This window comes from Tyto alba, unplaced genomic scaffold (genome assembly GCF_018691265.1).
Source record: "Tyto alba isolate M040663 unplaced genomic scaffold, T.alba_DEE_v4.0 Super-Scaffold_27, whole genome shotgun sequence".
NCBI lineage: Eukaryota > Metazoa > Chordata > Aves > Strigiformes > Tytonidae > Tyto > Tyto alba.
In genome coordinates, this window is record NW_024881301.1 from 25,123,939 (window position 1) to 25,139,828 (window position 15,890).

Below are 15,890 nucleotides of genomic sequence, written 5' to 3' on the forward strand. Positions count from 1 at the left end.
CTCCCGTGCCCCCTCCCCCTTGGCAGCAACTGACCAGTTTCTTTAATGTGCACTTGTTTGCAGAGTCCCGGAGGCATTTTTTTTCCTCGAGCATGTTTCAACCCTCATTGACACAGACGAATATCATGAAAATAATACAGCCCTGTAGCACGCTATAGATGCTGCTAAAAATACTTCTGTTCTCAGGGCGGGGAGGATCACAGCGTTGGGCACAACGTGGCAGGTTGGGAGCTCTGGGGGGTTTGTTTTGGGTTGGGATGGGGATTTTTTTTTTTTTTTTGAGACAAGCGCTCGAGCCTCATCCGAGACTGGTGTCAGGCATTGGTGGGTGTGCCGGCTGCACTCACTGACTTCTTGTTTCCAGCTGGGCAAGGCTATTGTGAGCGTATTCAGCCAATGCACTCATGAAACTGGATAAATGGATTAGTGGATCAGAGACACCATCGGCATCTTCAAAAGGAAAACAGCAGCCTGCAAAAAGACTGACATTTGTGTACTGGGGCAGAGGGTGTGTGAATGCTCTGCCTCCTCCAAAGGGACAAGACAGTGATAAACTTTCCACACTGACCACCTCACTTTGTGCTACAATTGACCAACAAAATAAATGGATTGCTTCATTGTTTTTGAACCGTAGGCAGCACAGGGAAAGCACTACTTGTGCAGCAACAAAGGACAATGTATTGTGTGGGGCCAGCAGCTCAAAATAAAACCTTTAATTATCTACGGGTCAGCCATAAATCTGGAATAAAAATAAATGTTACTTTTTAAACTTGCCTTTAATTCTGCACAGAGTTTATGCCGGCGCTTTCTATTCTCTCAGGAGAAGCACTACCAGGACTTGGTGTGCGCCCTGCGTTTGCATTTCTGCATTAGCTTGACTCCCGAGGAACGTGTTGGGAAGCAAGTTTAGCTATCAGACTTGAAGGATGTCTGTAATGCTAATTAAAGTAAGTAAAACCAGATAAATTATGCATTTTTCCCCACTTTTTTTTTTTTTTTTTTTTTACAAACACCCATGCATGTATTCTCTTCACATGCACAAAAGAGAAGCCAAAAATAATATTAATAATGGTGACGGGGGACTCGAGTAAATTAATTCCTCACAGAAGTACATTGTTTAGTTTTAAGAGCTCATATTTTCTAAGTCTTAAATTTTGAATACCTATTTCTATGGGGTTTTCAGTCTCCTGGTACTTCCAGTGATTCCTGTCCACATGGCTGGTTTTACAGGCAAGCTATGAACGGCACTGCATGGGGGCACCGCACAATGGGGAACACCAACCTCGCCAGGAGCCATTCCTGTAACTTTTCACTGGAAAACACACCACGCAGGCCACGTTTACTACATGTTCCAGTGTTTTACTCGATTTGTTAGTCCCAGGTAAGATTTACTGCTGAAACGTAAAACTCGGCAGCTCGAAACCTGGAATCGGGCCCCACGTCCCTCCTCACCACAGCCCCCGTGGAGCCGGCAGTGGGCACAGGGACCTGCCCCAACCAATTTCGGCCACAGCTGTGTGTCCCATGGTGGGCAGCTGGGTTTGGGGGCTTGCTGGTGGCACGTGGGGGCCCGGGGCTCCCCTCCATCGGCCAGCAGGGAGCTGGGCAGCACCAAAACCGGGACTTGGGCACAAGGGAGGTCACCAAGATGGCGGGGAGAGGGTTCTCACCCCCGAACTGAGCCCAGGGCAGGAGGGGGGAAGGAGGACGCGTGCCAGCACCCACGATGCGAGGCTCCCTTTCACAGAGCACTTATTGCAAGCATCGGCCCTTCCCCGCCGCTGCTTGTGTGACGACGGCCTCCCCAGCATGCCTCCACCAGCGCAGGCCAGTCTTTACACCTTGCCTTTTAAGGACATTTGGGAATTAAAAAAATAAAACTACAAAAATAAATAAATAAATAAATAATCCTCCCAGCACTGGAACTAGCCAGGCGGTGGAGACTTCCTTTAACACCTTCCCTCCCCAGGCGCAGCGCCCGGCCTTGCCCGCGACGCCCAAGGCCCTCGGGCGGGTTGGGCCCCTCAGGCCGGCTGGGGCACCCCGCGGCTCGGCCTCAGCCCCTTCCCCGCCCCGGGGCGCCCACCCGACATGGCGGGCACCTCTCCCCCCCCGAGGCGAGGCCGCCCAGCGCAGCCTTTCCCGCCTCCGCCTGGCCGCGGGGCGAGGCAGGCCCCCGGGGCCGGGGCCGGGGTCGACCGGGGCGGGGGAGCTGCGTCCCGCCGGGCGGAACCCGGAATGGCGGGCCGGCGCTGTCCGCCATCCGTCGCCGGGTTATTTCAATCCGAGCCGGTTTAACCCGGGGCCGGTGGCCGGCAGCGGCGAAGAGCCACGTCCCCCGCCTCCCCCGCTCTGCGCTCTTTGTAATAGTCTCATCTACAAGGACGATTGAAACTTTATAGGGCATGATTCATAGCGCAGGGCTGCGCTCGGAGCCGCGGTGCGTATTACATTAATCAGTGTCAGGCCACTAAAACAGAGATATGAATATGAATTCGCCATATTGCAGGGGAGATAAATGTGCTCGTGAATAATTGATCGGCGCCCATGGAAAAAAAAAAAAAAAAAAAAAAGCTGGAGGGGTGTGGTTTTTTTTTTTGGGGGGGGGGGGGGGGGGGGGGGGGGGGGGACGACGGTGTTTGTGGTGTGGAAACTTGGTCACGCAAGGAAAGTTCCCGGGGCGATCCGAGGAGCCCCGCGGCGAGGGTCGGTGCGGAGCCCACGGCGGGACCCGGCGGGTGGGGGCGGCCCCGGGGCTCCTCCGATTTCGGGGCGGGCGCGTCAAAAACTCAGCCAAGGAGACGGAGAGGGGCGGCGGGAGCCGGGAAGGCGTTAGCCGTCATAGGAACGGGCCACTTTAAGCACGTGGACCCTACCGATTTTCTCGTTCCCTTTTTCTGGGCTGCCTTTTTTTTTTTTTTTTCTTCCCTAGTTAAAAATAGACTTTTCAGAACAAAATAGGAGAAGAATAAATAAATAATAATAATAAAAAAAAAGACATGCATACCAATGAGCACGTTTCATAACTACGTCTCTGTGACAAAGCCAAATCCCCGTAAAGCTGCCGTTTGCTTTTAGCGTGCTCTGGCAACTGCTGATTTGGGAGTTTGCCGAACTCGAGATTGTGTCAACTTTTCAGTGTCCTTTCTTCACAGATTTCTGCCGTTCTTCTGTTAATGCTAAGTATATAATAACAGAAACGAGACAGACAATTTTTACTGGGGGAGGACGGAGGATTGTGCAGAGATGTATGAAAAATGTTTTCTACCACCCTTTTAAATAGCACGAAAATGTATTTTGGCGCTCGGTTGTTGTTCCAAAAGAAATATTACTCGGTGTAGCTCCCATTCGATTCAATGCAAATGTTCCTATTGACTTTGTCAGGTTTGGGTACCGTCATCGCAGGGGAAAGAGAAAGAAGGAAAAAAAAAAAAAAAAAAAAAGGAAACTAGGACTTTCCAATTTACTCTTATCAGCTCGAAGCATTCCCAATTAAGGCAAGTCGTTTAGCTTAAGCTTCTCCTTTATTATTCTCCCTACCCTCTGGTATTCGCTGGTATACATCTGCCAGGGTGGATCTCAATGAAAGTGGAAAATATGACAGAAAACCTACAAATTATTTTCCTGCCAGGGTGACGTAAAGGCTCATGCCTAGCACGGCTCACGTGACAAGCGAAACCTCGGAAATGCGGAGCCCCCGTTCCTTCCGAAGAGTGCGGCCGGGCGCGGGGGGGTCCATTGGCGGGGAGCGGCGTGGGCGCATCCCGCGCGGTCCTGCACCGCGCCGGCAGCCTCCGCTAAACCGCGCCGCCTCCGCGGGCTCCGTTAAAACACACGAAATTACCTCTCCCCTCCAGGTGACAGCTAGGCTAAGGCAGCGGCCCCCGGGGACCGCCGGGCGCTTAGGCAGCCACCCACGCGAGAGCTTTTCTCGCTCGAACGACACGACGTTTCGCAGCCCAGCGCTGCAGCTGGCCTTGCCGCTTTTCGGCTTTACCCTTTTCCTAGGGGCACGCCGCTTGCGCTCCCATCCAGAAACTTTGGAAGCGGCTCAAGCACCCTCCGCCCGAGCGCCGCGGCCGCGGGCGCGCTCCCCCCGCCGTCGGCCGGCAGCTCCCCGGGCCGCTCCCGCTCTCGCCCGCCGCGGGGGGAGGCAGGAGCCGGGTCCTTCGCCCCGTCCCCGGCAAAAGCTCCTGGCGCGGTGGGGAGGGGCAGTGGACGGCGCTGACCCCGCGGGCGGGGGTGCCTCAGCCCCCTCAAACTGGTTGGGGAGGGAGGCATCACAACTGTTGGCATTACTGGGAGGGGGGGCGGGGGAAAGGAAGGTGGGAAATTCAAACAAGCAGATGAAAAAAAAAAAAAAAAAAAAAATTCAAGTTGTGCAGCAGAGGTGCTGAGGCTTCCAAAGGCGGAAAACTGCCAACCAGATAACTGGTGGGAATTACCACTCTCCGGAGGATAATCCAAACTGGAAGCACCCTCCGGAGGCCGTTGCTGGCTTTCTGGCGGAATTAAGGGCGAGCAGCCCCCCCTGCCCGCCCCCGCTGAGCCGCGCCGCGGGCCGGCACCACGGGCTGCCGCCGCCCGCAGCCCACAGGGGGCGCTGCGAGCCCGCCCAAAGCCGGCCCGCGCCCACCGTTCGGCTGCGCTCGGCACCGCTCGGCTCCGCTCGGCACCGCTCGGCTCCGCTCGGCTCCGCTCGGCACCGCGCAGCTCGTCCCGGCGCCGCCCGCCGCGGGCGGTGACGGGGCGGCGGTACGCGCGTACGCCCCCCGCGCAAAGACCCTCACGCTCCTCCGCTCTCCACAGTGAAAAGTCCCTTCGGACGTGACTGAGCCGCCAAGTGCTCCCCTCGCCTCTCCTCCCGAGCCCGTTTGGCAACGCCTGCGCGCCTTTTACGCGCCATCTCCCCCTCCGGAGGAGCGGTGCTCGCCTGTGGAGAGGGGCCGCACCGCCGCGTTGCTCGGGGCCGGCTGCGCCGCCCGTGAGGAATTTGGGAGCCGGGCCTGAGGGGGGCGAGGGGCAGCCGGTGCGGGGCTGGCTGCAGCCATTTCTTTTGAACTGATAGGAAAGCGAAAGCAATTCCACCGGGTTTACACCAGCACTGATCTGACGCGCCGTTTGGCTTCACAGGCGTGAAGTCTTTTTTTTTTCCTTCGTCTTCCCTCTCCCTTTTCCTCACTGAACGCTAAGTTATTATGGTTTGGTTAAAACTGTAACACGCTCTTCTGTTGGAACCGTTACCAACGCGGGACTGCCTGTTATTTAAGGAAAAACAGAACAACTATAAGCCAGAAAGCAAACCAATTGATGCTATGCTGGGAACCGCCGCATGTCAAAATAAGTCTCTTTTCAGAGGCAGCCCTCCAGCTATCCCGCGCAAAATCTGTTTCGACTGATCTGTTTCTCTGATGCATCTGAAAAACGCAAAAAGTAGAAGTCTACCGCCTCCACTGCTTTGTCAACAGATCTCTCAGCGATAGTTCACCGAGACCCCTCTTTGCTCGCGATCATTTTGCAGCCAAATCAAGATCAATATTCTGATCTCTGACAAGAATTTTATTAATATTTTATTTGAAAATCTCATCTTGTTTCCGACAAGTCCCGGTTTGAGGTTGGTTCAGTTTGGATAGGGCGTCACCACATTATTTCTTAATGACTTTCCCAGCTGCTTCTTTCCATTTTCCACCATCAACAACCATCTGGTATCTTATTAGCACCTCAATGCTCATTTAGTGTTCTCATTTAGGAGAAAAAAGAAGTAAACACTCAAAATATTACACATTTTAACGGACCGTCTTCGGAAGATTAATGCCTTTATAAACCGATAGATTGTCTCAGCCTCTTTTTAACCAACAGATCGTAATCGCAGAACTTTCTTCTGGGAAGAGCAAGAGCTGCCATTTTTTTTATTTTTTTTTTTCCTGCTAAAATTGTGCTTAATCTCACAGGGAAAAAATATTTCACAGTCATATTTCCTCTGTTGTTTATTTAAAGTATAAATCGTTACAAATAATTCTATTTCCTAGTCTCTTCTCTTTTTTTTTTTTGTTTTTTCTTTTTTTTTATTATTATTTTTCGGCTTCGGTCAGAAAGTATACCAAAGCGCTAAAGCTCTTGATCCAATTTAGGAACCGGTTTGGACAGCAAAGTTATACACTAGGGAACCGTGAGAAAACTTGTCCCTTTCATTTTCAAGAATGTATTTTATACCGTAAGTGGAAGTTCAGATCCATTTATGTTCGGAAAATTGATACTACAGAGCACGTCTGGTTCATCACAATTGAAAAAATAACTTTAATTTTAGTAGTCAAGAACCAGCTTCACTCAGGTTCTTAAGTTTACATGTATGAAAAGGGAAGCTCGCAGCCTGCTCTCGAACAGCTACAGGAGTCATTAAAAGGTTGGATTTGGTATTTGAAGTTTCAGATACCCAAAGGCAAAAAGACTTGGCTTTTTAGAAAACAAATTATAGATGTTTGAATAGACTTGTAATATATGTATAAGATCTGCAGCAACAGAATACATACCTGAAGAGAGCTCATAATTTCATTTAGTTTATTAGACAAAAATATATGATTTAGACAAGTTTTGCTGACGCGCTATTTACAATCTGAAATCACTCTATATACAGAAAAAACACAAACACATGGGAAACATTTACCAAACAAATAATCCAGGAATGGTTAGAATAACACGATCTGAAATGGTACAATGAAGAAAGGGATCCATCTACAGATTTGTGTAATCGCTTTTATGGATTTGCACCACCTTATTGCAAAAAGAGATTGATGGGAGTCGTTCATATCGTTTCCTTTCCTTTTTTTTTTTTTTTTTTTTTTTTTTTCTGTCCTTAATACCAGTCTCTGTAATATTTTTTCACCAAACCATTTAATCAAGCGGAAGGGAGAGCTGTTAAAATTCTCGGTGTTCCCTCTTGCTGAGCCAAAGAGCTGCAGGGGGGAAGGGAGGAAAAAAAAAAAAAAAAAAAAAAAAAAAAAAAAAGACGTAACAATCTTTCAGAAAAAAAAATATTCCTTTCCTATGATTGCCTGTCTATTGCTATACCATCCTAGTATTAGTTAATTGCACAGAAATCATTGTCACTGGTGTAATTAGCACAAGATCTTCGAAATCTGTTAAGTTTCAGAAAAGATACAGGCTGGCTATGTACAATTGCAATTTAGCCTAACTTTGAAAAGATTACAGGAACTTCTGTGTTGTTCTTGTTGTCTGTCTGTATTATTATGGTGATGATTAGGTGTTATAATTAGTCTTTATTATTCAAACACTCTGTTTCACATAAGTAACATTCCTGCAGTGAAAACAAACAAACAAACTCACTTGTCGCGGACAGGCTGGAAGGGCGATTTTAGCGGCTGAGGTGGGGATTCAGTTCTTGGTACATTTTCTCTTTCTAGAAGGAGACAGAAGAAAAGAAAGGAGAAAAAAAAAATAAAGAAAAAAAAATCAGAGAAGAACCATTTTAGAATAACAGCAATAAAAATCTGGACAGTGTGTAGAGAACACAGCTCCCTCTCACCCTCTTGTTCAGACGTATGTAGGTATACCTCTGTGTGTGTACAGCACTACTCCCTGCTTTCAATATTTAAGGAATACTTAGGCTTTTCTTGCCACGTTTTTGTCTGTCATTGAAATTATTGGGAGATGAGGGTCAGGAAGGAGGGAAGGAAAGCAAAGCTCCAATAATATGTTTCACAGCATTATTCCCGCATTCTCATCTTATTTGATGGGCATATGGGGTGAGAATATAATAGCCCACATGAAATGGGCTTAATGTATGCAATCAACATGCTCCAGGGGGAAAAAAAAAAAAAAAAAAAAAAAATCAGCGCTAGGGTAAACTGTCTGTAACTCCGTTAAAAGCAATCAGTTAGACCAGGGCTGAATCTGACAGTGTTCCTCAAGGAGAAGTTCATGTTCGTGTGTTGGGGGTGGAGGGAGAGGTGGATGCCTGATGCGTTCATTACCTATGTGTTTGGGACTGGTCCTCTCTGAAGGCTTTTCACTGCTTAGGGCTCCCAGGGTTGCTGTTAAAACAGAAGGTTGTTGCTGGGCCTGGAGGTGGTGATTGTGATGAGCAGCATGGTGGTGATTTACTCCCAAAAAGGACCTCACATTTAGCAGGGAGCTCTGAGTGAGGAAAGCCCCATTTGTCCAGTTGTGAAATTTGCCAATCTGGCATGTGTAGAGTCCATGGCTAGGGAGAAAAGCGGGGTGCTGGATCTGTGGAGAAGTGTGGTTAACCTGGGGAGGAGCGGGCGGAGGGGGAGAAGACTTCAGGGCACCGTCAGGACTGGTTGCCGTCTCTGCCAACGACCAAATCTTGGGTTTGCTGTGAGATGGCATCTGTAAGTTGTTCTGTCCCCCGGGACTGATGATTCGCGTGCTGTTGTCAGAGGCCTCCTTCACCATGGCCAGCGCGTCTTTGGGTTTCAGCCCTTCCGACCCTGACAGCACCAAATCCTTCTCCTTTTCCAGGTGTTCCTCTTCACTGCTTTGTCTCAGGAGCTCGGGCTTCTCCTCCTCTTCCTCGTTGCTCTGCTCTCCATCGTTCTCATCGATTTTATCTATGTCTATGCTCTCCAGGTCGATTTCCTCATCATCTTCATTCTTTTCGGGGTCCCCCTCATTGTCACTCCCGAAGAGGTTTGCATCTTCTTGGTCCTTACTCCTGGAGCCCCAGGTCACCTTGTTCTCCTTCTTGAGCCGCCGGCGGGCGTTGGCGAACCAGGTGGAGACCTGGGTGAGGGTCATCTTGGTGATGATGGCCAGCATGATCTTCTCGCCCTTGGTGGGGTAGGGGTTCTTGCGGTGCTCGTTGAGCCAGGCCTTGAGGGTGCTGGTGCTTTCCCGGGTGGCATTTTTGGGCCGCCCCGGGTCCCCGTACTGGAACTGTCCGTAGGGATAATAGCCGGGGGCAGTGTGGGCAGCAAAGGTAGCAGGGTGGACACCCGGATTATCTTTCAGCTCGTACTGGGAGCCCTGCAACACATTCAGACAAGCGGAGAGGAAAAAGCACATCAATTATCTCGTTAGCGTCTCTAACAGACCTGAATAGGCTACTCCGGGAGCCGGAATACGCCTTTGAGCGGTGCAAAGGGTCTTCACAGTCAAATTCGGCCCTCCCCGCTCCAGGCTTTTCACGTTTAGATCAGACAGAGGTATTCCCAAATGATCCCCCCTTCTTGCAGGGAAACGAAAAGAGAGGGGCTAAGCTGGGCTCTGTCAGACAGCACGCGTATTTTCCCCTCAAACCAAGTCAACGCTGGAAATGCAGCAACTTCGCATTCGCCTCGGCGAGACAATTTACTGTGTGCCCCCGGAATGATCAGGCAGAGAAAGCAGGTACTTCACCACAGTTACAAACTAATGCCTGCGCACAACGTCGCATTTATCTGCAGAATATCCAGGAGGATATTACGAATGCATGCAGAGCATTCTGCTTCGGCCCCGGATCTGCCTTTAAAAGGAGTTGGCGTGAGACGAGACTGGGGACATGAATGCCCAACTTCAGTTTGAAGACACTCAGAATGGAAGAGATTTTCCACACACAAGCCAGCTTCCCCCCACGCGCACACCCCCCGCCGCCCCCCAAATCATACGCTAAGATTCTGGGGTAAAACATTAACTTCTAACTGTTAGAGGAGCCTTTAAACTCTGGAATGAGAACTGATCCACGCACTGTAGAATATGGATATGCAGACACTTTATCTCATAAGTTTTACTTTGATCTGGGCAGAGCAAACACAAATTGTTTACAAGCGTTTAGAGACGGTGATTTATTTGCAATCAATATTCTTTTTATCATCAGTAGTAAAACACAGCAAGTCAAATTATCCCATCAGGTGTTTTGGTAAATAACATTTTATCTTTCTTGCAACCTCATTAGGCCTCATTATTACCGCAAATTGTCCAGATATTAACTTAATATTTTAGCTCTTCATTTACAAATGCTCGGAATTTTGGAATTTATTTCAAAATATCACCATCATGGTAAATCGCTGTGGTAAAATACCAGGATACTTTGCGAGTAGGAAAGGGAACTGTTCCTAAATAGCTAACATTTAAAGCCGTTTTATTTCCCGCCCCCCCCCCCCCCCTTGCTTCTACTACAGTCTCGCTTTTTTCCTAGTCCAGAAACAGTATTACTCTTGTGGAATTTGTGTCAGCCTTAAAAATGAACCTCCTCAAAAATGTCCGCGAAGAAACTAACCTAACTTTGTCAAACAGTTAAAAAGGAGCATGAATTTTAATTTCAGAGGCAAAGTTTATACACAAAGAGAAGCCCGATGTAATTTTTGTAATGTGTTACAGAGTAGGCTTTCTGCACTCCCTTTATCCCGCTGTCTTTTGTTATTGTTGCTGAAATGATATTTTTTTGTGTAATCTCTGCTGGGAATTCTTTTGAAGACGCCACTTGTAAATCACTCATTGATTCCGTCTCAACTTTTACAGCATTTCCAAAATCAAGGTTAAGAAAAAAAAAGTAGGAAATGCACGCTGTTAAAAGTGCCTTCGTAGGAAATGTTTGCAGCACGAGACGATCTCTTTTCAGACGCTGACCCTTGTCGACCAGCCTATCTACCCACTTGCCTGCATGTATGTATTAAAAACCCTCACAAGTTACGCCTTGCGTGCACCCGGTTGTAAATATTCACACTTTTATGTATCGGGAGGTGAGAGAAAAAGAGGGGCGTACAGAAACCAAGTGGAACCTCTGTGTACCGCCGCCGAGAAATTTGGAGATACTAGCAACGAGAACGTTTCAACATCAGAGATAAGAACAGTTAGGTTGTGTTGTGGTTTTTTTGTTGTTGTTGTTGTTAAAAAAAAAAAAAAAAAAAAAAAAAAGATGTTTCGCTTTTTAACCATTACATTCTAAAAGGGAAAAAAAAGAGATCCGAGGACAATCTGGGTGATGGCAATTTGTTTCAGAGTTAACGCCAATACGGCTTTCTACTCCGATGCATATATGGGATGTAGATGCCCTCCTTCGCTTGATGCAAATCCGATCTATGATACTCGCCATAATCAGGGTAGGAAAAGTTCAGGGAGCAGAAGCGGGCCATTTTTAAGGCTTAAGGAAAATGTCTTGAAATAAAGGGGCCTATCAGCTACCGACACAGCACTTTGGCCTTTCGAACGGAACCTGTTTATAGCTCGCTCGGCGGCACAGAAAGGACCAGGCGGAGAGAGGAGCGCGCTGGAGAGCCAACTGAAACAACAGGACCGACAATATCACCCGTCAACAACAACTACACCAATAACAACAAGGCGGGGGGGTGGGGGGGGTGGAAGCCGAGTTGCTAGGGAGAGCCGACAACACGGAGGCAGGAGCCCTGCTCGGCCCTTTCAGCGCCAAGAAGAAAAACTCGGAGGAGTTTTGCCCGGCCGGAGCGACGGGGCGGGTGGGGGCTGCGCCTGCAGCCGGAGCCCGCCGCCCCCCCCGGCCCCTCTCCCCGCCTCGCAGACCCGCCGGCACACACGGGCCCCTCTCCGCCGCGGCCCCCCGAACCCGGCTCCGCGGCCTCTTCCCACCCGTGTTCCCGCGGGGCCGGTGGGTGGGGAGGCTGGGGGGGGGTGGTGGTGGTGGTGGCGGGGGAAGGGCTGTGTTGGGGTGCGCGGGGGAGGCAGCGCGGTGCGCACTCACCATTTGGGAGAAGAGGCCGAGGTCGGCGGTGTAGGGCAGGAAGGCGCTGTAGTTAGGGGCGCTGTAGGGGCTGGCGTACATGCCCAGCACCGAGGTGACAGCGGCCGAGCCGCTGCCCAGCTCCGCGCCCGCGGGCCGGCCCGAGGCGGCGGCGGCGGCGGCGGCGGCGGCGGCGGCTGCGGCCAGCACCCCGGGCCGGTCGCTCCCGTACACCGCCTGGCTGGCGCTGAGATACTGCGGGTAGCCCAGCTGGGGGAAGGACATCTCCGGGGCGAGGGCACAGCGGCGGCGGCGGCACTGGCGGCGGCACTGGCGGCGGCGGCGGCAGGAGCGGCAGAAATATTAAAAAAAAAAAAAAAAAAAAAAAAAAAAAAGGCGGGGGGGGGGGGGGGGAAGGAATGATACAAAAAAAAAAAAAAAAAAAGAAGGGGGAGGAGGGAGCCTGAACAGCCGGGGAGGGGAGCGGAACAAACCCGGGCTTCTCTGGATCTCTCTTTCTTTCTTTCTTTCTTTCTCTCTCTCTTTTTTTTTCCTTCCCCCCTTCTCTCTTTACTGGAGGCAGGCAGGGCGAGAGAACAGAAATCGAGCCGATAATTTTCTTTTTTCGTTCTGGTTTCTTTCTGTCAGAGATCTATTGCAACCTAGGTATGGAGGAGGAGGAGTGTGGAAGGATTCAGTGGGGTGTCTTTCCTCAAATCTCGGCTCTTCTGTGCTCCTAAATCCCTTAGATGTGATCTGATCAACAATTGAGCTCCAACTGATGTGTCTGCCCTTAGGTCCTAGGCTGATCTTTCAGATACAATTTGAAGTTGATGTTTTGATTGGCACCCACTTGAGCTGCAAGCACCGCCCCGCGCTCCCCCCCCCCACCCGCCCCCCTCGGTGCAGCACGTGGTGCACAGCCCAGCCTGGGCCACTTTCCTCCGTGCCTGCGTGTGCGTGTGCGTGTGCGTGTGTGCGCGCGTGTGCGTGTGTCCGCGCAGCTGCTCTGCTGTGCTCTGTGTGTGTATTTAATGTTTAGCAATGGGCTCCTTTCAGAAAAGCCCCCACTGCTGTATGACAACCTGTCTACACGATTTTACAGCTGTCCAACATTGGGGTTTTGCTGTTTCGCAGCCTTAGTGTGTCCCCTTTTAACAAAAACAACTGTGTTGCTGGTTTTTTCCACCTTTAACATTGAGTCCCCCTTGTCGTCGTTGGACTCGGGAACAAACGAGAGTGGCCGCGAGACGTAAAAGGGGCTGTGCAGCCAAGCGACTTGTAACAATTTACCACTAAAATAAGAAAAAAAAAATCATATAAATAAATAAATACGGGCTATCTATAGCAACCCACAAACGCCACACACACACGAACACACACACACACAACTTTGCTGAAAGTCAAAAGGATCCTAGCAGTTCTACCCAGAAGAATCTTTAGTTAAAAAAGGAAAAAGAAAAAAAAAAAAAAAAAGGACCTGCAGCGATCCTCCCCCCCCTTTCTCCTCCTCCTGCCGACCGATTGACACTCGGGGACAATTATCAGAGGCATTGCGACAGTTCTCGGAATATTAGCAATAAATAATCCCGCAAATCAACAGTGGAGACATGTATGCCGAGGGGCACAGAAGACCCCCAGCCCTCGCCCCCCGAGCGGGGCGGGGGGGGAGGGAGGGTGGGGACGCTGAGTGGCTTGTAGATTGTCAAAACTTCCATCCTCCCGTTTCACCGGAGACCGGAGGAAACGCATTGGGGTGGGTAGGGGTGGCGAAAGGACCAAAACGAGCTGTTGCCATTATCGTTATTAACAGCAATGATTAGAGGAAGGGATTTTTTTTTTTTTTTTTTTTGTTTATATATCTTCTTCTTCCCCTTTTCCCCTTGGAGCGGGGTGGAAGGTGCAGCGGGAGACAAAGGACTCCTCTGCGAGGGACCGAGGGACTCGGCCGCCTTGAAGGAGATGCCTGGTCACGGCTGTGACCTGCCCGCGGGGTTGCCCGCTTCCTCGACGTGGCGGGGCTCTCCCCGTACCCCACCGGGGCCGGCAGAACCCCGCACCGCCCGCCCGGCACCGCAAACTTTTCCTTTCCCTACCGCTGCCGGGGCCCTCCCAGCCCCCCTCCCCTGCCCCCCCCCACCCCCCCCCCGGGAGAAACGGGCAGGCGGGGGGGGCGGCGGCCGGCCGAGAGCTGGGCGTTTCTTGCCCCGACCCTCCCAGCCCCACGCGGGGGATGGCGCAGCCGCTCCGCGGGTGCGGAGAGGGCACGGCAGGGCGCTGTTGCCCCCCCGGGCGGCCCCGCGGAGGGGTGCGGGGAGCGGCCGCCCCCAGCCCAGCCCAACCCAGCCCAGCCCAGCCCAGCCCAGCCCAGCCCAGCCCAGCCCTCGCCGCCGCCGTCCCCGCCGCCCGGGAGCTCCGTCTTTGTGCCGAGCTCTTCCCCGCCGCCGCCGTTGCTCTTCCTCAAGGGACGGCGCGGCGCGGAGGGGGCCGCAGGGGCGAAGGCCCGCTGCTTTTCGGGATGCAAGTGTTCGACCGGGGAGGGAGAGAGGGAGGGAGGGAGAGAGGGAGGGAGGGAGGGGAGAAGGCGGGGGGGGGGGTGGGGGGCACGGATGTGTCTCTCTTTTTTTCCCGAACCCTAGGCGAGAGCCAGCTCCTGAGATCCGCGCCTCTCCGCGGGGCTTCGCGCCCCGTCTCCCAGCTTGCAGCCGCGGATTCAGCGCGGGGCCCGCCGGGGACTGGCCGCCGCAGGAGCGGGGGGAGATGCCGCCCCTCCCGCAAACGCCCCTGCGGGGTGTCTCTAACCCCCCGGCCAGCCCTTCCCTCCCCGCGCTCCAGGGAACCGCTCCGTCTCAGAGTTGGCTAAACTTCCTTCCCCCATCAGTTGGAAACAGCGAGCTTTCCCCTTCCTACGCCTAACAGAGAGAGGAGGACCTCACAGCCCACACCCCCCCCCCCCAACCCCTCCTACCCCCGCTCCAAAATCTCACTCTCAAAGCAGGAGGGCGACCCTCAGACAAAACTGCACCGCCGCAACAAAGCTGAGCGGGGCTTGAAAATTGCAGCGGTGTTTTGCGAATGGAAGTGTCACATTACAAGGGCTGCAGGTAAATAAAGGTGGGATAAGGCACCGACGCTGCCGAAATCTTCTTAGCGCTTTAGATGTGGGTGGAATGTGTATCCAGAAAAGGTTTCCACTTGGAGGCTTAAGAAATGTGAGTCATCCCCTCCCCCACCCGCCCCCATCCTGCTCAGATCGGTTCAGGGGGGAAAAAAAATAAAATAAAATTTAAAAAAAAAAAAAAAAAGAAAAGGAAAGAAAAAAAAAGTCTCACTTGTTTTTCTATCAGCCTAGCATCTTTTCGAGGCGATCTTCGCTATTCTTCACCTTGTGTGGAAATAGAGCAAATAAATACAAAGTGTAGGTTACTTGTAACAGTGATTTGGGGGAAAAAAAAATAGAAAGAAACAGGACATGGACAAAAAATAGGAAGGAAGAACAGAAAAGAAAGAAAGGAAGGAAGGAAGAAACCCGCTGAGGAGGGGGAAAGTTGCAAGACTGGGAGGAGAGCTTTGTTCCTCATCGGCAAAGTTCCCGGCGCAAAGGATGAGCAGTGTCTCGCGAAAGCCATTAATTATGCACAGTCCTGATCAGTAAATGCCAATCCCTTACCACGCGATTCCTGCTCCTGCATTGGACATTGCCCATTTTTCTGACGGTTTATTAAGTCACTTTAATAGGCAACCTTTCAAAGCCCTTTTTAATTTCACCACCACCACTACCTCTTGTGCAAGTAAGCTGGGACCAGAGCTGCTACACTAAGCTACTTAGCTTGAAAATCAGTTTAGTGAAGGTCTGGGAGATTGTGGGTTTATTTCCCCCCATACAAGACCTATAGCAGGATCTTAATAACAAAAGTGCGAAAAGAACGAAACTGTACGGAAAATTACAAACATCAGCAGCAGCTACCAGAAGCACCAGGAAAATCTTTCCCTAAATCCAAGACCTAAACAGTCAAAAAGGTTGGTGTGATCAACCCCCCATCCGTAAATTAACTTGAAATTGTTAAGAGAAGAAATAAAATACTGTTTTCGGAAAAAAAAAAAAAAAAAAAAAAAGTAATTTTAAACAAAATTTAAAAAAAATCATCTCTTCTTTTATTTTTTTTTTTTTTTCCTGAGGACTGTGTTTTAGTTGCTCGAATGCCTCCTTAACTTTCGACAAAATCTAACAAAAAGT

General features: G+C 50.9%; 1 protein-coding gene across 1 annotated transcript; it reads right to left on the reverse strand.

Moving 5' to 3' along the window:
- Nucleotides 1-5,541: 5,541 nt before the first annotated feature.
- On the reverse strand, nt 5,542-12,003 carry IRX1 (iroquois homeobox 1). The gene is made up of 4 exons (XM_042798251.1): nt 11,675-12,003; nt 7,992-9,006; nt 7,345-7,417; nt 5,542-6,953 (listed from the first exon to the last, which is right to left on the reverse strand). Exons 1-4 carry the CDS (start codon nt 11,936-11,938, stop codon nt 6,896-6,898), a joined length of 1,410 nt encoding a protein of 469 aa, XP_042654185.1. The 5' UTR covers nt 11,939-12,003; the 3' UTR covers nt 5,542-6,895.
- Nucleotides 12,004-15,890: the final 3,887 nt, after the last annotated feature.